The 25,091-nt window shown below is 47.3% G+C and overlaps 1 protein-coding gene across 4 annotated transcripts; it reads right to left on the minus strand.

The window, feature by feature from the left end:
- Window positions 1–562: 562 nt before the first annotated feature.
- Window positions 563–23,921, minus strand: ODF2 (outer dense fiber of sperm tails 2). 4 transcript variants are annotated; one of them, XM_026690143.2, is made up of 21 exons: window positions 23,631–23,921; window positions 21,688–21,763; window positions 20,400–20,562; window positions 19,009–19,134; window positions 17,070–17,240; window positions 15,463–15,629; window positions 14,399–14,528; window positions 13,305–13,436; window positions 12,029–12,103; window positions 10,978–11,049; window positions 10,719–10,835; window positions 9,571–9,756; window positions 8,500–8,609; window positions 7,511–7,646; window positions 7,027–7,137; window positions 6,184–6,288; window positions 5,575–5,733; window positions 4,513–4,613; window positions 3,573–3,735; window positions 3,121–3,246; window positions 563–1,788 (listed from the first exon to the last, which is right to left on the minus strand). In XM_026690143.2, the coding sequence occupies exons 3-21, from the start codon at window positions 20,538–20,540 to the stop codon at window positions 1,615–1,617; spliced, it is 2,502 nt and encodes an 833-aa protein (XP_026545928.1). In that variant the 5' UTR covers window positions 20,541–20,562; window positions 21,688–21,763; window positions 23,631–23,921; the 3' UTR covers window positions 563–1,614. The 4 variants fall into 4 exon arrangements, with proteins under 4 accessions (XP_026545928.1, XP_026545929.1, XP_026545931.2 ...); XM_026690144.2 differs by having other exon boundaries at window positions 19,009–19,131; window positions 23,631–23,692; XM_026690146.2 differs by lacking the exon at window positions 20,400–20,562 and having other exon boundaries at window positions 23,631–23,890.
- Between the last annotated feature and the right edge of the window lie 1,170 nt (window positions 23,922–25,091).

Consider the following 25,091-nt stretch of genomic DNA (forward strand, 5'->3'; position numbering starts at 1 on the left):
GAGGGAAAAAAAATCACTGAGAATCCCAGCTATCTTGTCCAAAACTGTTTCCAATCTGATTTCTCTTCAGGGATGTTTTAAGCAAATTCAGAATTCATCCTTTTCTGTGTGTCTGGAATCCAGTCTAATTCTGCAAAAGAGTTAGCTTGATGAAGAAACATCCATCTAAGAGCTCACATTAACTCCCATCGCCCTCAACCAGGTTTTGTTATAAAGTGGATTGGAAGGAAATGGATACAGAATGGTGATTATCCATCCTGGCTCAATGGATGAATGATGAAATGGGATGATAAATGGAGACTGCAAATGGTTTAGTTTTGTGAACTGGATTAAGTGTGGTAGGAAAAGGATCCATCTATCAAGGAGGTAGATGGATTTTTTTTTTCCTGAAGAGCCACATTTAATCCATTATTCAGAAAAATGCACCACAAAAGGTGTATTTCTAATGGAAAACCCAGAGGCTCAGCCGAGCATCTATGATAGTTGTATTTTGTGCAAAAGGGTTGTTTTTTTTATTAAAAACAATAAAAGCACGCCCACAAACAAAAAATTAAAACAGATATTTCAAGAGAGGGGAAAAAAAGCTTTATCATAGCATCTTTTCACATTTTAAAAAAGTCACACATCAATTCAAATCTCTTAAAACTTTTCAAGGCAAAGTTATGGTCTCACACATAAATATTAAAAATCAAAAAATATTGACTCTGCTGGTTGATTCCTCTCACCCTCAACCCACACAACAAAGAAATGTGATAAAAGCACAGAATCGGTGAGGTGGAAATGCTGTGTTTTACATTCTGCAAAGCAAAATGGCTTCTCTAATTCAGTCGAGGGGAAAACAATAGAGCTTGCTCCAGAATTGAAATCTCCTGGTTAATATAATAAAAGTTAAGATATTATCCTGAACATTTGCAATTTTGCCCATTTGGAGAAAAACTGATTAGAATGATATACAACAAACAGAATAATCATTGCTTTACATGAAATAAAATATATGTGGCTCTGTAAACGCAGACCCTAGTAACTTGTACAAAATAAGGGGAAGATTTAAGAACTGTGTCATTAAATTGGGATATTTAACATACATTTCTCTTGAAATTGCAGTTCCAAATGTGTCGCTACAAACATCACTCGTTGAAATAAAAAGTTGGGGGAAGAAATTATTTCCTTTCTCACGCAACACACAGGCCTATGCACATCTGGCACAAGGGAGAAAATGTTAGCACACAATTGCCAACACGTTGGCCATCAAGTAAACTTCCCATTGGTTTTGATGTCCTACCACATGATCGTTGAAACCAGAGGGAATCAGCGAGTAAAGCAATTTCCCAAACAGGAATACAAAAAAGAAAGAAAAAACCTTCAGAAAAGATTATAAAAAAGTGGATGGAGAAAAACCACACAGGGTGCTGCAAAACGATGGAAGCCGGGTTAAAAGGCACTAGAAAGTCTTGACAACGCTGGGGGAGGAAAAGGCTCGGAGTGCCCCCCTCCACCCCTGTGCAAGGCCCCTCTCCGGAGCTGGATTCCGAGAGAGGCAGATTCCAGAATCAGATTATGGCTTTGTACCCCCTCCCTCCGATGGAGCCTGGTGCAAAAGGGACGATGGGTGGGCTACAGAGGAGACCGGGGACGAATGGGAGAACTGGACAAGATGCTGTCTCCGAAGACGTTGGCGTACGACGACTTGAGGAACTGCACGTAGTTTTGCATGCTGCGGTTGGTGCTCTCTGACTGCTCGAGGCGATCTTTCAGGTCCTGGAGGCGGCTTTGGTACCGGCGCTCTGCCTGTGGGGAGGAAAGAAAGGGTTGTGCATTCAAACAAACGGAAGAGCCCAAAGCCGTTCCTCGGCCTCTTGCATTTCCGGCAAAAGAATTCACGAAGACATCGTTTGGATCAGGTTGGGTTGCCAACCTTTTGGATCTCAGGGACCACCAAATTCATACTTTTAAATCCCGTGGACCAGAGACCCTGGGAAAATCCCCCCCAAAATGTCTACAGGAAAATTCCCCACCCCGTTTTCCTACCGATCAATCATTCTTTATTTGGGATTGCAGGATACCGTCTCCAGCTCCGTTCTCAGGTGGGGTGGGGGGGAGAGAGAGACTTTTGGCTCCATGCAAGGAAAGCAGCAGAAGCAGCAGAAGTCTTTCTTTCTCTCCCCAAACTCTACCAGAAATGAGTCTTTGCTGGCGCAGCCTCTGGGAGCAGGAGGCCTTGCAGGGTCCCAAAGACTCATTTCTGGCAGAGTTTGGAGGAGAGAAAGAAAGACTTTTGCTGCTTTCCTTGCATGCACCCAAAAGCAGAAGAAGAAAGAAGCAGAAAGAAGCATCCTGGTGGCCAGGTGAGGCATGTGGGGCAAATCCCCCCCACTCCGCCCTTTTCCCCTTCCCCTCACTACCTCGTATTGTTCACAATGCAAGCGATGCAAGCCTTGTGTTCCCGCAGGCCCTGTGGGCGGTGCTGCCTTGTGTTCCTGCGCAGCCTGGATTAATTGCTTTGGGGGGGGACATTTCTCTGCGGACCTCCAAAATTTTCTCGTGGACCACCAGTGGTCCCCGGCCCACTGGTTGGCAACCACTGCTTTGGATGGACTGTTCTAGGACTTTGAAAGCTCTCTGACTCCATGATGAGCTGAGCTACAACTCCCACAACCCCCTTTGGCTCTGATCAATGATAAGCCAAGCGGAGAACATCTTCTCCATCATCATTTTTTAAAGACCCCGTAATCTCTTTTGCGGGGTGGAGTCTTGGACCACTGAATGGAGCTGAGTGTTTACTGGCCGGATGCCCTTCCTGTTGCCAATGCGGAGTTTCGTTCAGCATATATATATATTCTCATTGTGCCCAGAGAGAGAAATATCTGCTTCTACCTAGGATCAAACTCACAGCCTCCTGATTGTGAGGCAAGAGCTCCGGCGCTAGGCCACCGCACCACTCAAGTGGAGAACATTTTGAAGACCTCCAACTGTTCCCTCCCTGCTCCAAGATAAAAAAAAAAATCCGCACTTGTGCATGATCAACGGAAACCACCACTGAACCTGTAGGTCTTCCCCACATAAAAACAGCCAGGCTAGGTTTCCTAACATGGAGGAGGTCTACTGTTGTAGTCTCCTTACGTCATCTTTACTGCGTCGTAGCTGGTTCAGCTCGGTTTTCGTCTTGCTCAGCTGGGTTTCCAGGTCCAGCATCTTTGACTGGGCTGTCCTCTCTCTTACAGCTGCACGGTCCCTTGTTTGCTCCAACTGAAGAAGGCAGAAAGAGAGCAATGAGGGTAAGCAAGGGCCAATCCATCTCCATCCCAGGAAGGAGGGCTGCTGCCTGGTCTCTTTTCATCTTCAAATGAGGATCTTTGCTTAATTATGATAGATCCTAAAAGTTGTTGGTTTTTCTCTCAAAGGCCAACGTTACCCTCAAAAGGTGTTGTAAGGATCCAAGCTCCAGAGTTTTCTGGAAGACGTGATGGAGCCATCACCACAATCTCCTCCTTGTTAAGTCTTCTACAGTTGGCTCTTCAAGTGACTTGGGAGAAGGCCAAGCTATCCCACCCAACGCCCAAGGAGGGACCAACCTGCTTCTTGGCGCCGTCCAAGGCCATCTCCAGCTGGCGTGCCAAGGAGCCACACTCCCTAGTCTTCTCCTCTAGCCGGAGCTGGGCCTGGTGGATGGACTCTTCTCTTTTCGCAATGATCTGGAGGAATTCTACGTTCTGCCCACCGGTCGCTTCAAGTTTCCTAAAGTGCAACCACACCGTGATTTATGGGCAGCTGCGGCCTTTCAAAATAAAAGAGCTCCAACATGGTTATCGGTGGACGGATCAATAAGTTTTCTTTGACTGACTCAACCAGGAGCCTCCAAACTTGGCAACTTTTAAAGACTTGTGGGCTTCAACTCCCAGAATTCCTCAGTCGGCGTGGAGGTTGAGGAATTCTGGGATTTGAGTTCCACAATTCAATTCCAGAGGGTTAAAGTTCAAAACATTCTCAAAGATCCATCTCATCCTGGGCACCCTTTTTTTTTTTTTTTTGAACTATTACCATCTAGCAGACGGTACAGGATAATAAAAACAAGGACAAATAGGCTGAAAAACAGCTTCTATCCCAGAATAGTAACTCTATTGAATTCTACTGCATAGTGCAATATTAATGCAACATCAGGGGTTTTCAATTCAATGTATAGAATGTGAAGGAGGTGTGTGTTTATTTTCATAGTCATCATGTACACTGAAGATGGTATTTAATTTCATTATACAAGGTGCAAGTGACAGTCAACTAAACAAGTCTTAAAACTGCAAAATTTGGAGACCTCTGGATGGACCCAAAGAGGTGGGTCTTGATGGATTATGAGGACTTAATTTGATTTTTTTGATCCCAATAATTCAAACGACTGAAGACACCAAATGCTGTTAGAGAAGCATGTTTGTCAAGAACACAGAATTTCCTAAAAAACTGTCAATTAAACCAGCGCGATGTGTTCCTCCCCCCTTCAAGTATCACCCCACTCTTCCTAACCTCTCCATCTCTTCCAACTTGAGAGCCAGCTGCTTGTTCTCTTCCTGGGCCGACTGATACTTTTCTCTTGTCAATTCCATCTTGTCCCCTTGAAGCTCAATCTAAAAAGAAGGGATTTAAAAGGAAAGAGAGGGGGAGGGGGAAAGACAACACGGAGAATTTAGGATACGGATGCTGCTCTTTTTCCTATATGGAAGCAAAACTTGCTTTGGAAACAGAAAGCGGTCAAGGAGATCAAACCAGCTTGAGTGCAAAGACATAGGAAAAGAGAGCAGCTTTTGTAGAAATATAGCCAATGGGAGTTGAGTGCTGGGATCTGTTCCAGGGCAGGCAAGTTTTTGGGAGGCATGGAACAAGAAAAAGTAGCTTTTGATCACTACGATCTTTACCCCACCATTAAACAACCACAAATAGCTTCTTTGAATAGTGGTGGATAGCTGAAGGATCACAAAACAGGAAAGTATATATAAATTCCTTTTTACAGCCCTGTAATCACTGAAGCTGGGGTGACTGGACAGAGCTGAGCGTTTGCTGGCTGGATGCCCTTCCTGACGCCACGTGGGAGTTCACAGCAGATCTTTTCTCTTTGCGTCCTAGGAGAAAGATCTGCCTCTACTACCTAGGATTGAACTCTCAACCTTCCGAGTGGGGAGGCGAGCCTCTTCCCCACGGGCATCAAAACCCCTCCACCCTTTCGGTGGCCTTTTCAGACGCTCGTTTTGATCCGGCGCGAAAGGGCTTCTCCTCGCCACGGCCCCAGAGGGGGATCCACCAGCTCCCTGCAAGCAAAGCGAAGCACACGAGAGGGAGGCATTCTGACCATCGGCCCAGGAAGGACAAACGAGAGAGAGGGAGAGAGAGCCAACTCTACACAGCTTAAAAGGAGACAGCACAACACAAATGAAACACAGGCATGCCAGGGTTCTGTTTATTCTGCCGTGCAGCTGTTTTAATCATTTCAAAAAGAGACAAGAGACAAAGATTGCATCTTCCTGATGCTTTAGAAGCTCATTTTGGTCCCCGGCTGGAGGTTCGCGTGGGCGCCTTCTGCCAATCCCTTACCCGCTGACGGAGGTCTGTAATCATGGCAGACAGATCCATATTTTTCTTCTCATAACTCTTAAGCTGCTCCTGACACTCAGCCAGCTTGGTCTCGGTCATCTTCAGGATCTCAGGAAGCTTCTCCAGCTCGGCAACTTGGCTCTGGAACTGCTTGCGAGCCTGTGGGCAGAGAAGGAAGACCGGCGGGAGTGAAGAGGGGTCCCTTGGATGTTGGGAGACCCCAACCCCAACGGGTATTATATACTCCACTGTCTTCTTGGAGGGCTAATTGTGCTAATTCTCCATGGCTATGTCCAGCCTAGAACGATGGGAAGAAGGCCGAAATAAATTTGAGAAGCCGGGCACTTAGAGGTGGGATGGATCATTTTCTGCACGATCCCCTCTGAGCTACAGCAATGCCCCCAATCCAAATGGTCATTTGTCGTTTTTTTTTTTTTTTTTTAAAAAGCAGCAATTAGAAGTGAACTGCCAGCAGTTCTAATTCAGGCAGAATTTTTCCCCTTTAAAGGGGAGTGAATGCAAGGGGGGCTCCTGTTCAGCCTTTTACCAAAAAAGGAGGAACTGAACAGGCCCCTGGAGAGCTTTCAAGAAAAGGAGGCAGACACTTGCATTTTCAATCTCCTTGGCCATCTCTTCCTTCAGCGCTTTGTTCTCTTTGTCGCAGAGTTCCAATTTCACTGTCACCTCATCGGCTTCCATGCGAGTTTTCACCACCTGGATAAAAGAAATAAAAGTTAAAAACAAGGGAGGTGGGGAAGAGAAATAAGACAACGTGGAAGGTAATCCGGGGAACCCCCAGGATAAATTTAGTCAAGGTTAACACTTGCTTCTCTCAGCACCTACTGGGATTAAGAGAGTCAGCCAAGAGCCTCTAAGGCGTATCCAACTATAAACCCCATCAATTCATGTCACGGTCGTATGGGAACAGACAGGATGACGGGCATGGCAGTCCAGCATTTCCAGAAGCACAATAATGGCTTAGCCTTTTCTTAAACCTCCTCAAGGGGTTTGTGGTCCACAGGCTGAGAACCACTGGCTTAGGTTATGTCATTGCCCTCCACCCTCAAATCATGGGAAACTTTGGGAGATGCCAGAACGAAACGAGGACCTCTGAGTTTGTTTTTTTCTACATTTTGGCCTAGGGGGTTCCTACACTTCAGCTTCTCCTGCAACGGGGAATTCTTCTATGTTCGAGGCTTGGGGAGACTTGGCCCTGGCAGAAAATCCTCTTTAAAAAAACCCCAAGAGCTGCTATTTCTTGGGCCAGGAAAAACTTGAGGATGGTCCTGTTCTGCTTAACCCTAACCCAAGCAGGTTCTAGTTGGATGCAGGACTCTCAACGAACATCCAGAATGGAAGAGCATCATGTGGAATGCGAGAAAACCTGAACAGCGAACAGAGCTCAGGCCCAGATTGACAATGCTACTTCTGGAGGAGGGTGAAATCCTCTACCTGATTCTTGTAGGTTTCAATCAGGCCTTCATAGTTCTTGAGGGAACCCTTCAACTTCGCCACTTCCTGCTGCGCCTGGTTTAGCCGCTCCTCCACTGGAATCAAGCTAGTCTGCAGGGACCACAAAAATAAACTTGGGTTTATTCCGGGAGGAGGACTTCCCTAACTAGGTTCACCCAGGATAAGGGAATTCTCTTGTTATCAAGGGGCCCATAGGTTTCAGAGGCTAAGTAATCCAGGATCTGCTTTAGTTGATGTCTGCCAGCCCCCCTGGGAACAACTCCCAAGTTGCAAAAAGTTAGTTACACATGAGGAGATTCCCCAGTTTTGGTAGAGACTATGAATAGCATCTCGGCCAGTTCTGGTGAAATTAAAAGGAGACTAAAGTAAAATCTGTGTTCGGCCCGTAAGATTTAGATGCTTTTGTGATGACGCAAGCGATCGACGTCCAACCCTGCTCTTGCATCCGTTCCCCTCTACTCACCTTCAGCCTCTCGTTCTCCAGTTTGCAAGCGGTGCTTTCGGTGACCTGCTTGTGCAGTTTATCTACCAAGATATCTCGGTCTTCCCGCATTTTTTCTTCCATGGTGTTCTGCTGTTCCAGGAGTTCGGAAATCCGGCTGCCGCACAGCAAAGGGGAATCAAGCGTTACCGGCGGGGGGAAGCAAGCAGCGGCCTCGCGATGCAGAGGAACGTCTCACAACGCGGGGAAGGCTGCGAGCTTCCACAGGAGTGACAGGGATATGGGGGGAGGGATGAACCCATCTTGCTTTCTTGCTGCCTCGTACCACTAGTAAGATTTACGAGCTGTTTTCTGGCTTAAAAAAACAACCCGAATCCGAGAGTGGATTAAAATTCAGATTCAATACTTTGATTGATAATATGAGCTATTATGCAATACAACCACAATGGAGACTATGAAATGGATGCACAAAAAGGAGTGGTAAACCAACCGATACACTGTCTGTAAATTCATGAAGGAGGAGGATGCTTTTATGTTTTATGTCTTATGTTTTATGTGTTTTTGTTCGTTGTTAAAATCAATAAAACTTTTTTCAAAAAATAAAATAAAATTCAGATTCAATACTCAATCCGGGCCTCGTGAAAGCCATGAAGAAAATTAGGAACTGCAGACAAGACGCTAACTCAAAGCCCAACATTTTTGTGGTTAAGGAAGGAGCTGCTTTAGTAATGCATTCAACGTGAGCTGGATTGCAACTGAAATGCATTGAATTTGGCATCCACCCAAAAGGGGGACACCGCCCCGCCCCCCATCAGGTGCCATTCCAAGAAGTTGGGGCTGCTGCTGAGAAGGCCCCGTCCTTCACAACCACAAAACCTCACAGCCAGAGAGACCAATTTTCATTGGCTGAAATTAACGCCCTGCAGCGATGAGGTGGAGATGTTACCGGCCGAGGTTTGGGGTTACTTGCAAGAGCCCGTTCCTCTGCCGCCACCCCTCGTGGTTCTCACCTATTCAGCATCACAATCTCCACCTCGAGGTCACTTTTGTCTTTCACAACTTGGTTGTAACGATTCCGCCAGGATTCTAGGGTGGACAGTGCTTCGGCCACATAGGCATCCTACCACATAAGGCGGGAGACACAGGGAAAGATGAGGGTGAGCTTGAGAGCCAGGGATGGCCGTGCTAAGCCACTCTTCATCTAGGACAGGGAAATGATAACTGAAGAGAGGGATAATAATGGAAGCAAGAGGATGGAAGGCAGAGAACTCCCCAAAGAAATTTAATTCTGGGAAACATCAAAGATGCTTCCCTCCAGGCCAACTGCTCTTCAGATACCTTCTATCAGATACCTTCAAGATATCTTCATAGACTTTGAAAGTATCTTCAGATACTTTTAAGGTATCATTAGATACCTTCAAGTTCTTCATAGACTTTCAAAGTATCTTCAGATACCTTCAAGGTATCATTAGATATCTCCAAGGTATCTTCATAGACTTTCAAAGGATCTTCAGATACCTTCAAGGTATCATTAGATATCACCAAGATATCTTCATAGACTTTGAAAGTATCTTCAGATACTTTTAAGGTATCATTAGATACCTTCAAGTTCTTCATAGACTTTCAAAGTATCTTCAGATACCTTCAAGGTATCATTAGATATCTCCAAGGTATCTTCATAGACTTTCAAAGGATCTTCAGATACCTTCAAGGTATCATTAGATATCACCAAGATATCTTCATAGACTTTCAAAGGATCTTCAGATACCTTCAAGGTATCATTAGATACCTTAAATATATCTTCAGAGACATGCAATGTATCTTTAGATAACTTCAAAGTATCATTAGATACCTTCAAGGTATCTTCAGAGACCTTCAAGCCTATTAAATACCATTTGACTACCAGACCACCTTCTTTTGGCAACCCTACAGTCAAGACTGCCCTTCTTCTTCTGCGCCCCAAACCTTTCTCCTCCTCCCTACTCTGAGGCACCTCTCTCAATAAATGCCCCCTTTTTTGGGTGGCTTCAGGAGGTCCTTTCCCAGCTGTGGCCTGAGACCCTGAAACGCCCAGCTTTCACCTTTTCAGCTAACTGGACGTTCAGTTGATCGGCAAACTCCTCAGCCCGCTCTGCTCGTTCCTTCTGTGCCTTGATGGCTTTCTTCAGGGCTTCCTTGTCCCGATCTCCTTTGGCCTTCAGCTCCTTCAGTTGTTCCATGATGTTCTCCACTTCGGCCTTGTGCTGAGCTGCTACCCGCTCCAGATTCTGTAGGGAGGGAGGGAGGGAAGGCAGGCCATCAGGATGCCCAAAGGGATGTTCAAAGCTTCAGGTCCTCAAGGCAGAGGCAGCAGAAACGCAAGCTGCTGCCTCATAGTCCTCTTTTAATCTTTTAATCAGTTGGAGAACATTTAGCCAAAGCAGACACAACTACAAAGCTGTGTTTGCTGTGGTCATGACTGCTCCAGAACTGACTCCTTAATAATAATCCTTTTTTTTTCCGGTCTGCAGAGATAAGGCCTGCCTAATAGCAAGAGAGGTCAAATATATGTCCTGTAAAACACACCGTTCCTTGGGACAGACGGTATCTCAGACTTCTTCCAGAAGAGGAGAAGGTTGGAGAGGATGGCCAAAAGAATAGAGAAACCAGATCGAGGTGGTTATTTCTAGGCAGCAATTGGAGATTGATCCCAATCCAACCACTTATTCTGAAGTAAGACCTTCTCGTCTTACTGGAAGACTGCTTCTGATCCCAATTGTTCCATAATTGGATCCACCACTCCCCCCCCACCCCAAATAAACCCCAATATTCAAAGGCTGGGAGTTGGTCTACCCATGCAGCAACCCGAATGGATCCTACCTATAGGCAAAAGGTGACTTTTCAATAATCCTCTTAAGTTAAAATCTCCCCGAGGGTCGAGCAAGCTAACAAGCCAGAGAGAGAGGCTCATCATATCATTGTCTTTTATGACTTCAAATAAACAACTAGAGAAGTGTTTAAAAATAGGCTCTACAGCAGGGATATGTCCAACCTGTGGCAACTTTAAGAGAATTCCTGGCTGGCTAGGAGGGAATGCTGGGAGTTGAAGTCCAGAAGTCTTAAAAGTTGCCAAGGTTGGGCACCTGGGCTCTATAGCTTGATGTGACCCAGTCCAAGAGGGGTTTCTCCATCACTTGTTACACTGGCACCCCCAGGCCCCCTCTCTGCAAACAAGGACAAGGCACCGTACCCGGATCTGGATACCCAGGCGGTGATTCTCGGCTTCCTTATTCCGCAGTTGTGCTTGTAAGTGACCCCTCACGGCTTCCATAGACTTGGAGAGCTCAGCGGCCGTCTTGGCTTGGTCCTAGAAGCCAAAAGTGTAAAGGCAAAACACAAAGAACTTATAATTGTCCACTTTGCGACCGACACAACCACACAAAAGCTCCTTTGCATTATTCATTCCCCCCTCGCTCCCCTTCTACACACCCCACACAGGGAGTATGTACCTTTTCGGTCTGTATCTGAATCAATAAATCATCCACTTCCTTTTCTTTTTCTTGTAGTTTCTTGACCAATTGCTGCAAAATCAGAGAAGGGGTAAAATTGCAGGCGTAATGAAACAGGACAGGCCAAGATAACAATAGAGAGGAGGGGACTCGGAAAATGCAGCCCTCGGCGTACAAAGCGACAGGTAATTTGCTCTGGGAGAACGTGGCTACTGAAAACACAGGTTACGTTCCTTGCAAAAGCAGACTGGGAAAAAAAAAACCTTAAAAATTTTAAGCAGATTATTTCGATCAGATCACGTACGGAGGAGGATCTCCCTGGATCTAGAGCACCACCTGCCACTCCCAATTTAAAATAATGAAAAAAAAAGAAAGTTCTAACTGAAGTGTTATTGATACGCGGGCAAGAAAACTCAACGTTTGAGTAACATATACAGAATAACAGAGTTGGAAGGGACTCTGGAGGTCTTCTAGTCCAACCCCGCTGCTCAAGCAGGAGGCTACACAATTCCAGACAAATGGTTGTCCAATCTCTTCTTCAAAGCCTCCAGTGATTGAGCACTCACAACTTCTGAGACAAGCCGTTCCACTGATTGTCTTCCCTGTCTGGAAATTTCTCCTTAGTTCTAGGTTGGATTTCTTCTTGATTAGTTTCCCTTGTTTCTTGTCCTGCCTTCTGTTGCTTTGGAGGATAAGTTGAACACACACCCCCCTCCTTCTTTATGGCAGCCCCTCAAATATTATAAGACTGCTCATCATGTCCCCACTAGTCCTTCTTTTCTCTAGACCGGCCACACCCAGTTTCTGCAACTGTTCTTCATATGTTTTAGTCTCCTGGCCTTTAATCGTCTTAGTTGCTCTTTTCACTTTTTCCAGAATCTCAACGTCTTTTTTATATTGTGGCAATCAAAACTGGATGTGGTATTCCAGGTGTGGTCTTACCAAAACATTACAAAGTGTATAATTTCATGTGATCTTGGTTCTATATATTTACTATGCGTGTATGTAGATGTATGAATATGTATAGAGTATATTCGCTGTGTTTACTTACCGCCTTCTCTGTATCGGAGTCAGTCAGCCTTTTCATCAGGGTAGTCTGCTGCTCTGTCAACTTTTGCGCATCTTTCTGTAAAAGAGAGGGGGAAAAAATTCAGGCAATATTCAGGTCAGATGATCCAGTGGGAATGACACATAGATTTTAAGGAAGAGGTTCTTCTTGGGCCTTCTAGCTTGGAGAAGTTTTGTTTTTTAGGTGGCCCCTGAAATACTTTTAGCCTCCTACTTTAGGGGGCACTGATACCTCTCAGCCTTGCACGGGTTTGCACACCCTTGCAATGACGAAGTACAGATCGGTTCGGAGCAAAACCTGACGGCCCAGAACGTCTCACCAAAATGTGCCCACTGTGAAATAATTTACTTAATGCTTCCTGTCAAACTTCTCCACGCTTCTGGGTTCTGTACTGGGGTTGGGTGGGACGGATGTTGCCAATGCCTTAGAAGGTCAGAGGTTATAGGTCTCCTGGGGGATATCTTGAAAAGGATTTGCAGGATTGGATCTGGTTAGCGTTCACCAGAACGCTGATCCCGATATTTTCATCAGACTGGCGGTAGCCTGCGGAGACAGCAGCGGAATCGGACAGTGGGGAATCGAACAGGGGCCAGTCTGGGAGTCTGCAGTGAACTCTGTGTCCGACACAGTGATGGGGCCAGGGCCATCTGGGAGTTATGCGTTGACTCTGGAGCCTCCAGAATCTGACAACAGTGAGGCAGAAGAACAGGGGGAGCCTGTTCCCAGTGCGCGTGTGCGCAGAGCTGCCAGAAGGCAAGAGCAGTTAAGACAAAAGGGGCGACTTGGGAGTAGGGCTTGGAGGTGATTGGCCCCTCTCATAAGACATAAAGGAGGAGCAAAGGGACAGGAGCCTTTGCAGGAAGCAACATTGTTCGCTCTGGTCGGTTTGGAGCCTGAAAGCTCCAGGGTGAATTTGTGCTCCGTTTGATTTTGAAAGACTAATTGGTACTTTAGTCGTCGGCAGCACATAAAGGTGCGTCCTTATCGGACTTCTCCCAAAGGGCTTTGGCAGACTTCCACGGGACTATTTATAACTGGCTGAGACTCATTACGGGCTGTGAATGATGATAATTCACAGCCGTTGAATTAAAATAAAAGGGTTTTGGATTTGAGGTGTGTTGGTTGGTGTCTTCAGGGAAGCCTTGGTCAGAACACAGACAGGCTGATTATTAAATTTGAAAGGTTTAAAACGAAAGGCTGGGCCTGCTTTGGGGGTCGGAGGAATTGCTGGAGCAGGATCTTCTCAAGCCTCACTCACCTCCCGGTTGTGTTGCTCTCTGAGCAGATCTCGAAGAGTCCGGTTGGTGTCTTCGAAAGTGCTCAGCTTCTGCAGCAACAACTCTTTCTGCCTAGTCAGGGTGTTGATGTCCGAAACGGTCATGTTCTTCTCCTGCGATTCGGGAGCCGATCAAGGTTTCACATGAGATGCCATGGGAAGGGAAGAAAGGTAACGTGTCAAAATGCCCTTCTTGGAATCTGACACGCTCCCAAGACTATTTCGAAGGGACCCCTCTTCTTCTATGGGCACCCAATGACACAAGTAGCCCTTCGGTTGTACAACTGTTCGTTTAGCGACCGTCCGAAGGTACGGCACCCTGAATGAAAAGGGGACTTTTACGACCGGTTCTTGCGCTTTATAAAGATGGCCTGGGATTCACATTGGGGCACTTGGCAACTATTTACAATGGTGGCCAGGCCCCAGATTCACGCGATCGCTCCATGCGGCTTTTCCCGTGACAAAGCCAAGCCAAGGAGGGAAGCCGGATTTGCAGAAGAACAACTGCACCGTCCACTGAACGATTTAACGACCGCATTGGAGCCCACAGCATTTCTGTTGTTAAGCAAGACATTTGTTCAAATGGGTTTTGCTCCGTTTCACGAACTTTCTTGATGTTGTTAAGTGAACCGCTCCAGGCTGATATCACGGCTGTGAAGCAAATCCAGCTTCCCCCTCCGACTTTGGCTTGTCCGACGGCCACAAAGGGCGATTTACCATGGCCTTGGGACACAGCGACAGCCGTTAAGTATGAACCAGTTGCCCACGCGCCTGAATTCTGATCGCGTGGTCACGGGGGAGGCTACGAAGGTCGTGAAGTGTGAAAAACAGCCGTGGGTCCCCCTTTTCCCAACGTCATCACTCAATGAAAACTGTTGTAAGTCAGGAACTATCTGTGATTCGGAGGGGAGCGGGGCAAAAAGGGTTGTAGAATCGGGCACGGCTCATTTAACAACTCACGCTCGTCAGCGGAAAGTCTGGCCTCCACTGTAGTCGTAAATCGAGGGCTGCCTGCGTCCCTCCCCAAGAGAGGAGATAACTGCCCCTCTGCACACACACTCCAGCTCTTCCCGTACCGTTTTCAGCTTCCCGATCACGTCCTTCAAGGCCTGGATCTGTTTGGCAGCAGCCGCCCCATCCAGTTCGGCCTCCACCAGTTTGGACATCAAACACTCCTTCTCGTGCAACAGATGCCGTTTCTGGAGTCTGGAAAGGAGAACGCGTCAATCCCGGAGGAAGAGGGGGCGGGGGACCCCCAAAACATCTCTTTTATTTGGCTGGTCTCTAGCTAAAAAGCTAAAAAGTTCCCACCTCGATCCCCAAGGCCAAAAGCTTGGCCTACACAACTCACACACGCACAACAGATTGTCGTCCCAAAGATGCTTTTTTTCTCAACTGGACTTTCTGGTTTTTCCTCTGAAGACGCTTCGCTTCTCCTCCGAGAAGCTTCTTCAGCTCTGACTGGATGGTGGGGAATGGAAGGATTTATCCTCCTTGCAGGCAGCTGGTCATTTGCCTCCTTTGAGAGGGCCGTTGAGGTCACTTGGAGGTTTGTCTGTGTCCTCAGGGTCACCTGAGTGGTGCAAATGGGTGTGTGGAGCCTTCTTCACTGCAGGATGTTTTCTGCCCTGTGTCCCTTCACTGTTGACTACTCGGGTGACCCTGAGGACACTGATAAACCTCCAAGTGGCCTTCTTGACTCTCAAAAACAATGCAAGTGAACTGCTATGTCTGCAAGGAATATAAATCCTTCCCTTCCCCACCATCCAGTCAGAGCTGAAGAAGCTTCTTGGATAAGAAGCAAAACGTCTTCAAAAAGAAGAAGCAACTCCTGTTGCCTCCTGAAAAAGCACCTTTGGGAGACAGAGTTAAAGCCAAAAGAAATGGACTTATAATACTCCATAGCAGGGGGCTCCTAACTTTAGGCGACTTTAGGCCTTGTGGACTCCAACTCCCAGAATTCTTCAGCCAGACAGCACGGCGTCGAATCCGCATCATGGCTGGCTGAGGATTTCGGGGTGTTGGAGTCCACAGGTCATAAAGTTGCCACGGTTGGAGCTTCTTCTATAGAACTTCTTTAAGAGAAGACCATTTACTTAGCGGTCCCTTCCCTACCCCAAGTTGGCCAACATTCCCTTACATGCTGAGATCTTTTTCCTCCTTCATCCTTTCAATGTTGCGACGGAGGACTGTGTTCTCGTGTTCGGTCTCCACCAGCTCCTGAGTGACCTCGTCCAACTCGTCCTTCTGCTCCTCCAGAAGACGCTTGGCCACACAGCCTGTCCCAACAGCCTTTGGCATCTTGACCTGAGGACAAGCGGAACTGGGTCAACGCGTGAGAGTTTCATCCACGGCACCCCTAGGTCACTCTCAGGGAATGTGGGACCACATCATGTGAATGTGTTCTGGTTTAGTCAATCCGCTCCAGTTGTCAATCCTACATTTCCTGAATGCCAACATTCAGGGCTTCAACACTTTTCCTTATCAGTGAGCGGGTAATAGCAATAGCACTTAGACTTATATACCGCTTTATAGTGCTTTTGGGTTTTTTTTCTTGGTGTCCTCATTTTACCTACTTCGGAAGGACGGAAGACTGAGTCAACCTTGAGCCTGGTGAGATTTGAACCGCCAAATTGCAGGCAGCAGAAGGAGCCAGCAGTACTGCACTCTAACCACTGCACCACCGTGGCTCATAATCACAGACACAAATCAACACACTCTAATCTGACTTATCAGTACCTATATAGGTTGAGTAAACAAGAGGATTTTCTTGGACATCAATGTTAAACTGTATTTTTGGAAAGATAAGCAGAGGCTATTTTATTCTTCCTTTGCTGTTTTTCTAAGGAGGCAGCTCCAAATAAGCGGGGGCGGGGGGGGGGAAAAGCAAATTCTACTTAATTCTTACTAGCTGCCTAGCAGTAAAACAAAGACTTGTGCAGGAAAGAAACATAAGTCAGGGCTGGTCAAAGACCACAATAAAAATATTGAAATAATAATAATTTGTCTTACTGTTGTTCCTTTTCTTGGGGGGGATGGGGGAGGATTGGGGGAAGAGCCACTTTGTTAAATTTCTTTCAAAAGCTCAAACAATGCTGGGTCCTCAGATATGGTTCTTTCCAGGTATGTTGGGCTCGTGTGTGTGTGAAAAGGGAGGAGGGATACAATTCAAGCGTAATGTCTGTGGAGATTCTCAGCCATCCAGGTCAGGGTTGTCCCAAAGGTGCTTTTTTTTCAAGAAGCAACTGGAGATTCTGTTGTTTTTTTCTTTGAAGACGTTTCACTTCTCATCCAAGAAGCTTCTTCGGCTCTGACTGGATGGTGGGGAATGGAAGGCGTTGTACTCCTTGCAGACTGCTGGTCATTTGCATCCTTTTAGAGAGTTGTTGAGGCCACCTGGAGGTGTGTCTGTGTCTTCAGAGTCACCTGAGTGGCGCAAATGATGAAGGACTGTTGTAGATGGGAGATAGATCTTTCCACAGTCCCCAGAAGGCTCCACACCCATTTACACCACTCAGGTGACCCTGACGAAGTGGCCTCAACTAAAAGGATGCAAATGACCAGCTGTCTGCAAGGAATATAAATCCTTCCATTCCCCACCACCATCCAGTCAGAGCTGAACGAAGAGAAGCGAAATGTCTTCAAAGGAAAAAAAAACAAACAAACAGAAAATCCTGTTGCCTCTTGGGGGAAGAGAGAGAAAAAAAAAGCACCTTTGGGACAATTCAAGTGCAGTTTCCCCCCCACCTCGTTTTTCAATGTTCCCACGACATTGAGTAAGCTGTCGATCTTCTTCTCGTATTTGTTCATCTTGCAGTGAATGGCGTCCTCCTCGTCGGTGGAGAGATCACTCAAGCGAAGCACAGACAGCAACTTGTCGGAATCTGGAGGGGTGATTTCCAGGCGATGGGTCGGTCCCTGATTAAGGGTGGCAAGAGCGAAACAGGATAGAGCCCAAACCCCGGAGCAGCCTCCCCTAAGCTGGCTGCCCTCCAGAAATCAAAGCGGTGAGGAAGAGGGTGGAAAAAGGGACGTCCGCCGGGGAGAGAGGAGGGCGGAGGGCGAGGCCGAGCGGAGGCAGCTGCCACGGCTCGACCCGTCAACGGAAGAAGGTGTGCTAAACACCCAGGAAGAGCGTTGGGATGACTTAGGACAGACCAGGAGCCCCTAGGGGACCTTCTGCCACGGAAATACAATGCAGACTTACAACAGTTTTGTTTAGTGACTGTTCAAAGTTATGACGGCACCAGAAAAAGGGACCCCGGGACTGTTTTTCCACACTTAACAACTGTCGCATCCCCACGGCCAAGGGATTAAAATTCAGGCCCTGGGGAACTGACTCGTATTTATGACCACGGCAGGGTCCCGCGATCCCCTTTTACGACCTTCTGGCAAGCCAAGTCAAGGGGGAAGCCAGATTTCGTTTAACGGCCGTGTTATTAATTTAAATACTGCAGGGATTCACTTCACGGTGGGAGGAAAGGTCGTAAAATGAGGCAACACCCACTTAAATAACTGTCTCACTTAACAACAGAAATGTCAGGCTCAATTATGGTCATAAACTGAGGACTAGCTAAAGCAGACTGTTAAAAAAGGGCGTTGAAGTTTAATGTTGCTGTTGGTTTTGCTGGTTAACTATGTTTAGTAGGTAGATGCCAGGCCAAGTGGGTTGGGTAAACCAGGTTGTAGAAAAACTTATAAATTGGGTGCCTGCTTTGCAACGGGAGGGACAGGAATTAACTTTAAAATATATATTTATCGGTATTCGAGTAGAGGGGGGATCAATTTATGTGTCTGTTTTGGTTTTTCTTTTTATGCACTTTTTTGTGGGTGTGAAGTCTTTGGTTTTATTCTGCTTTTGTATTTCATTTTCTATATTTCGGTGCTTGTTGCCTGTATTTTAAGTTTTTTAATGTCTCTAGTTTAAGGCTTTGCATAATTTTTTTTTCAAATTAAAAAAAAAAAAGAGTGATGGGGGGGAACGGAAAAATGTCTGGCCTGGGGCAGACTTAGTTCCTAAACCAAAACTTCCTCCTCCCCACCCCCATGCGCAACAAGGGGAAGGTTACACGTGTGTGTGTGTGTGTGTGTGTGTGTGTACACCCCCAACCCCTGGGCCGCGCTTCAGCACCGATCCGCAGTGCACCACAAACAGGGCCATGCAAACGAGCGAAGAGGCCCGAGATGTAGGCAGCGCATGAAACCACACTCCCCTCCGCCCTGCGGAGAAACCTCTCTCCGTGGAACCGATCCCTGGCGCCCCAAAAAGTTGGGGGGCCTGCTGCCTCACACCCCATCCCAGTTACCTATGTTCCCCACCCCAGGTGCTCTAGTTGCACTTCAGCCTCCGTACCTGAGAGATAAACAACCCAGGTGGGTTTAAACCAAGGTCCTCAGCTCCCCCTCCCGCCCCCGAGCCGCGACCCACAACCGGAGTGCGGCACGTTTGGGACGGGTGGTGGTGTGCAGCTCAGCTTGAGTGAGCCGCAGCCCAACTTGCACAAGCGGAGGGCTGGTTCCCTCTCCTCCCTCACCCCCCGCCGCGTAGTTTGGGGACCGCTAGTTTAGACCGGACACAGCCACCATGTTTGTGCAAGGTACCCGAAAACCCCTCCGAATCCCGGCTCCCGGAGAGCTGGCTCGGCTGCAAGGAGGGATGGGATGGGGGGCCACGCGTTTTGCCTACCTCCCACTTGTACGATGATTCTCTGCAAGATGTTTTGCCTGGGGGCATCCAGGGGACTTTAGTTTTTACTCGGACACTGCGGCGCACATTCACGGTATCCCCTTTCATTTTCTGCTTGTGCCTCTGCTGTGGGGGCGGAGAGAGAAGAAGGAGGAGGAAGAGGAGGAGGAGGAGAACAGCTTTTGAGCCTCGATCTTCCCCCCCACCACTCCTGACCGGTGACCGCGGGGCGAGACTCTGCAAAGCAAACTGGAGGCTTCTTTCCCCACCCACCCACCCCCCGACACACACCCCCAGCCCTCCACCCCCGGAGGCATGCCAAGAAGTTGTACCACAGAAAAAGCGTCACATTCTACATCACAGATCAGTCTCAGTAACCACGCTCAGGAAAAAGAAATATAGGTACCGCATAGCTAGGAGAGTATGGGGACAGACTGGCAGGAGCATTGGGCTGGGTTAGCCAAGGCCATTGTGACATCACCCAGGCTGCCCAGCCTCTTGTGATGCAAAGCAGGCCCTTAGTTACCCTGGGGAGGTTAGATTGGGGGCGATTTGGAGCCTGGCAGCCCCTGGGGCTCTTCCAAAAGTGGCCCGGGGGAGCTCAAGGGGAAGGACACCCCCCCCCCCACCCTGCATCATTGAGGCCAGGGGGCGGCCCTGGTTTCCAAAGAGGGGATCTGGGGGGGGCTTGGGGGCCTTCCCAACAGTGCAGGCAATCCAGTTAAGCACAGCCACACAAATCGTGACTTAAGTGACACCAACCCAATGAGCCGGTCAAGCGTGGGAAAAACCCCGGAGATCCCGAAATAACTCCTTCCTAACCACTTTCATCGGTTTTGGACCCCTTCACACGTTGAACTTTTAAAACAGAATTTTATCCCCTCCATCCTCCAAGGAGCACTTTGCCTTTTCCCTCCATTGTCCAGGAGCTAAGCTGATTGATAGGAAATTCACACAACCCTGCTAAGAAGAAAATTACAGTTTCTTCTCCTCTTCCTCCTCCTCCTCCTCCTCCTCCTCCTCACAACTTTGTCCTCTGTTAGTTCAGTGATCAAACCTCCCCTTTGGAAGGGCTACAGAAGGGAACGAGCCAAGATCCGTCCTCCTGCCGGAGCAGAGCTGATTCTGAGCAAAATTCCTACACGAGATATTTTTTGATGGGAGAAAATTGGGGCCACGACTACCAAACCGATCCGAAACACTAGCCCGGATTTTATACAGTTATGGACAATTTCCAGCAGAGAGAGAGAGGAAGCTTCAAGCAGCGGAAGCAGCAGCAGCAGTAGAGCGAGTTAAGCTGGCACGGAGACCGAGGAGCAGCCACAAAGCAGACACTGGCCTTGCAGAGGGAGCAGAGAAGGCGGGAAGGCGCCCCGGCTGCCCCTTCATACCTGGGTTTTTGCCGGCGGTGGCGTTTTCTGACCCTTTTTAATATGGACATGGACAGGGGTGCTTTCATCCACGTGGACGTGCAAGGGGGGAGTGGTGGAACGGCTCTTCATGCTTCTTCTTGGGCAAACAGGAAAGGGCATTCAACAGAGTGGCAAGGGAAACCTGTGGATAAGTAGACTGGAAATAACACGGGGGCCATCGAGGCAGAACAAAAACGAAAAAACGAAACAAAAACCCAGGCCCACCGGCCTCTCTCAGAAGGGAACAACTCAGCCTTTAGGACCTAAACTGTCCCCGTTCCACAAATTTAACCTGCCACAGAGCCACAGCCTACCAAAGAGCCACACTTCTGTCTCTACAGAGCCTGGTGCCCTGATCACCGAGGAGCGCAATCAGAACCAACCCCGGAGAACTGCAGCCTTCCCGGGAGGAATTGGGAAACCTTGGCTTCCCGTTCTCATTAAGTACGGATTAAAAAAATTTATCTGAATCCTCTCCGGCAGCTGATGTTTCTTGTTTGAACCAGTTCAAATAAAAGCGCTTTAAAATCAATGTCATTTTCTTTTCTTTTCTTTTTTAAGCTTTCCAAGTCCCTCCATCTAAATTGTGACTTTTAAGAGCTGTATCAGAAGCAAATCATGTTTTCTCTTTTACTGGCCTGTCAGAATGATGCACAACGATGCAGAGTGGAAATCCAAAACCCTTGTGGAATCAGCTGAATTTCAGGACCCCCCATGTACTTCATAAAATAGGAACACCAACTAATAGTTCATTTACATGAAGAATTACTTCGACAGGTTCATGTGTACACTAACCCATAGACGAGGGGTCGGCAACCTTAAGCATTCATGAGCCACAAAAGCCCTAACTGGAAGCCCACTGTTTAATTCTGGAGCCAGCTGGAAGTCCAGTTCCCCCACCATAGAGTCTCCTCCTAACACAGCGTCCTTTTTCCTCTACCTGTCCTAACCGAAAGCCCTATCCATTGTGGAGCCAACCAGCGACAGGGAGCCGCAGCAGAGGGATGAAAGAGCCACATGCAGCTCCAGAGCCGTGGATTGCTGACGCCTGCCATGGACTTTTGGCAACACCCTCCTGCCTTTGAAATCTACTATCATGCCAACAAATGAAGATTTCTCCCCAGCTCATTGGTTATCGCAAAGCTTTCTAGACACCATCCAACCACTTATAAACAACTCCATGTCACCCCTGAAATGAAGGTCAGTGCGGTTATTTCAAGGGTCAAAAGGGACTTCACGGGGAGACCCGGTGGGCGCAGCAACCTACAGATAGCGCTTCGCTGTCTTGCGTGCAGGGTTTCTGGGTTGTGATGATTATTCCACTCTTGATCGATGGGGACAGTCTGGAAGCAGGGCGGGGGGGAAGAAAAGAAAAAGAAGTTAACGCTTTTCAAGGAAATTCAGGATTTCTTTTTCCACAGAGGCCTTTTTTTGTTGCTGTTGACAATTGGCAATGTTTACAGGTAATCCTCGACTTACAGCAGCTCGTTTAGTGACTGTACAAAGTTACAACAGCACTGAAAAAAGCAACTTATGGCTTTTTTTTTCACATTTACAACCACTGCAGCATCCCCATAATCATGGGATCAAAATTTAGACACCTGCTAATTGCCTCTTATTTATGACGGCTCCAGGGTCATATGATCCTCTTTTGTGACTTTGACAAGCAAAGTCAACAGGGAAGCTAGAGTCACTTAACAACAGAGTTTACTAACTTAACAATTGCATTGATTAACAACTGGGGCAGGGTCGGTCGTAAAACAGCAAAACTCACTTAACTGCTATCTTCCTTAGCAAGAGATTTTGGGCTCAATTGTGGCCGTAAGTCGAGGACTGCCTGTATTTCTATTTCAAGCACACACCCATCCCACAGATTTTTGGCAATGCCATCCTGCCTTTAACATCGAATTAACAACTGATCCCATGTTCCCTCCAACCTCCCCATGTGTAATTCAATTTTAATGGTTCGTTTTAACTTATGTTTTAATGAATATGGATAGTTGTTGTTTTTAGGATTGTAAGCCACCCAGAGTTACCTCGTGGTAAGATCGGCAGCCAATAAATTTAATAAATAAATATAATAAAGATATAGCTAAGAGATTAGCTAGACAGAGATTAGATAAAAGACAGTTACAAGACATTAGATAGATATAAACTAATAGATGCAAATAAATGTAGATAAGAGATTAGATAAATGATATACAAAGATTAGACAGAAAACAGTTACAATACGATAGATAGATAGAGAGAGAGAGAGAGAGAGAGAGAGAGAGAGAGAGAGAGATTTATAGATAGGATAGATTTACAGAGAAAGAGAATAGATAGAAGACAGATACAAGACATTACGTAGAAATAGGTGATATCATAGATCTTAATAGATCTTAATAGAAAAGTTACAAGATGATAGAGATAAACAGATAGATATATGATATAGATGGATAGATATACATAGATAGGATAGATATACAGAGAGAGAATAGATAGAAGACAGATACAAGACATTATATAGAGATAGATGATATACAGAGATTAAATAGAAAAGTTAGAAGACGATATGGATAGATATATGATATGCAAATAGATAGATAGATTTACAGATTTACAGAGAGAAAGAGAATAGATAGAAGACAGATACAAGACATTACGTAGTAGATGATATACAGAGATCTTAATAGACCTTAATACAAAAGTTACAAGATGATAGAGATAAATAGATATATGATATATATGGATAGATATAAATGGATGGATGGATGGATGGATAGATAGATATAGATAGGATATACAGAGAAAGAATAGACAGAAGACAGATACAAGATATTACATATAGATAATACACAGAGATTAAATAGAAAAGTTAGGACGATATAGATATGATATAGATATAGATTGACAGACAGACAGACACAGAGAGAGAAGGACTAGAGAGAGAGAGAGAGAGACATTAGAGAGACATAAGAGAGACGAGACCAGATATAGACATGAGTGGGGGGTGTCGGTCAGTCATTCCCGGTCAGACCGAGTCCAGAAACCTCCCAGACAGAGTTCAGATTCAAAAGCAGAGCCGCCCTGTGCAGGGGCAGTCTACCCGAGGAAAGCAAAGGGGCGGTTTGGCGCACGCGGCTTCCCGTCGCTGACATTCCTCCCTTCCCCCCACCCCCCCCACCCGCCGCCGGCCCCACCCCCCATCTCTCCGGGGCCCCGTCTCACCGTGAGGTTCGGAGATGACCCCGGAGCCTCCGCCTCAGCACGTCCTCGAAGCCGTGGATGAGGCGGCGGTAGCTGCCCACGCTACCATGGAGACACGGGAGCCGGGGCGTCGGCGGCCGCGGCCAGAAGCCGCCGCCGCCGCCGCCTCCCCGCCGCCGCAGCAGCCGCCGCTCCCGCCGCTGCTGTAGCACCGGCAGGCTCCCCCGCCGCCGCCGCCGCCGAACAGCCGCCGCTCCACGACCCGCAGAGCAACTTCCGGCGCGGCCTCCGAGACGCCGCCCGCCGCTCCCCATTGGACGGTTCAAACCCCACGCCAAACGGCGCCCCTCCCGCGCGCCCTCGTGACCGCCTCCGCTTCCGGATGGCCCGCGCCTGCAGCCCGCCGCCCGGCTCTCGCCCTTAGTCCCGCCCTTCCGTTGCCAGGAGACGCCGCGCGGGGCGTCACAAGGCGCGTCCGGCGGTAGGGGACGCCGCGGCGCCGTTGCCGGGGGAACGGAAGGAGGGGCGGGAAGAGGAAAAAAAAATGACAGGCCTAGGTTATCTAACGGCTCTGGGGAAAACCTGGAACTGGAATCCGGCCGTCGGATTGGGGGTGGTGGTGGATGTACCGCAATCTTCCTGGGTTTAGAGACTCTAGTTCCCATCATCCCCTACTACCTTGGCTCCATTAAATCAGATCATGGCTCGGGAAGGGGGGGAATATTGGACCTGGATGTATCTGTTTGGATTGGACTTCATTCATGCTGGGCCCTGAGGGAATCAAGACCCTTCTGGGTTTGGGACTATAATTCCCATCATCCCCTGGCTTTATATGCATTATATCAAAACAAGGAATTACAATCAAGGAATTTTTATGGATATTATTTTTTTTTAGATTTCTGTTTTGACTATAGTGTAAAGCCACCCACAGGTTTGAATGGCGAGATGGGCAATATATGAATTTAATAAATAAAAATAGATAAAATTATATCTTCAGCATCAGATCCTTTCTATACGCAGTGTTTTAATTTGCTTTCCGGGGGGGGCTTTTTTTAAGGCTTCACATGTGTTAAATGTGTAGAATTAAACTGCAAAAAATACACAAAAGCATCACACAAAAACTGGCTTTGCCGATTCTTCATTAGGGCTTTCTAAGCGGCTTAAGAGGAGGTGATTTTAATCAGAATTATAATAAAATGTCTCCCTCAGCTCCTTTGGTGGTGCCGACAATGGACCTGTGAAGAAACAACCTTAAGTTCAAGCCTGATTGTGATGGTTTGAGTTCAACATGACAAGGAAATCCACTGTAGGCCCTGGTTATGGTTCAGTCCATAACATAGATAAGAGCTTTAACATAGAGCTGAGGAAGCTTCTTGGATGAGAACAAAACGTCTTCAAACAAAAACCAGAAAGTGACATTGAAAAAAGCACCTTCAGACCTAACAACCATCTCTGAGGTACCAGGTTGGCAGAACACCCTTT

The sequence above is a fragment of the Notechis scutatus genome, chromosome 15, assembly GCF_049901735.1.
Source record: "Notechis scutatus isolate UNSWTSFEM ecotype Mainland chromosome 15, rNotScu1.2, whole genome shotgun sequence".
In the NCBI taxonomy this organism is placed as follows: domain Eukaryota; kingdom Metazoa; phylum Chordata; class Lepidosauria; order Squamata; family Elapidae; genus Notechis; species Notechis scutatus.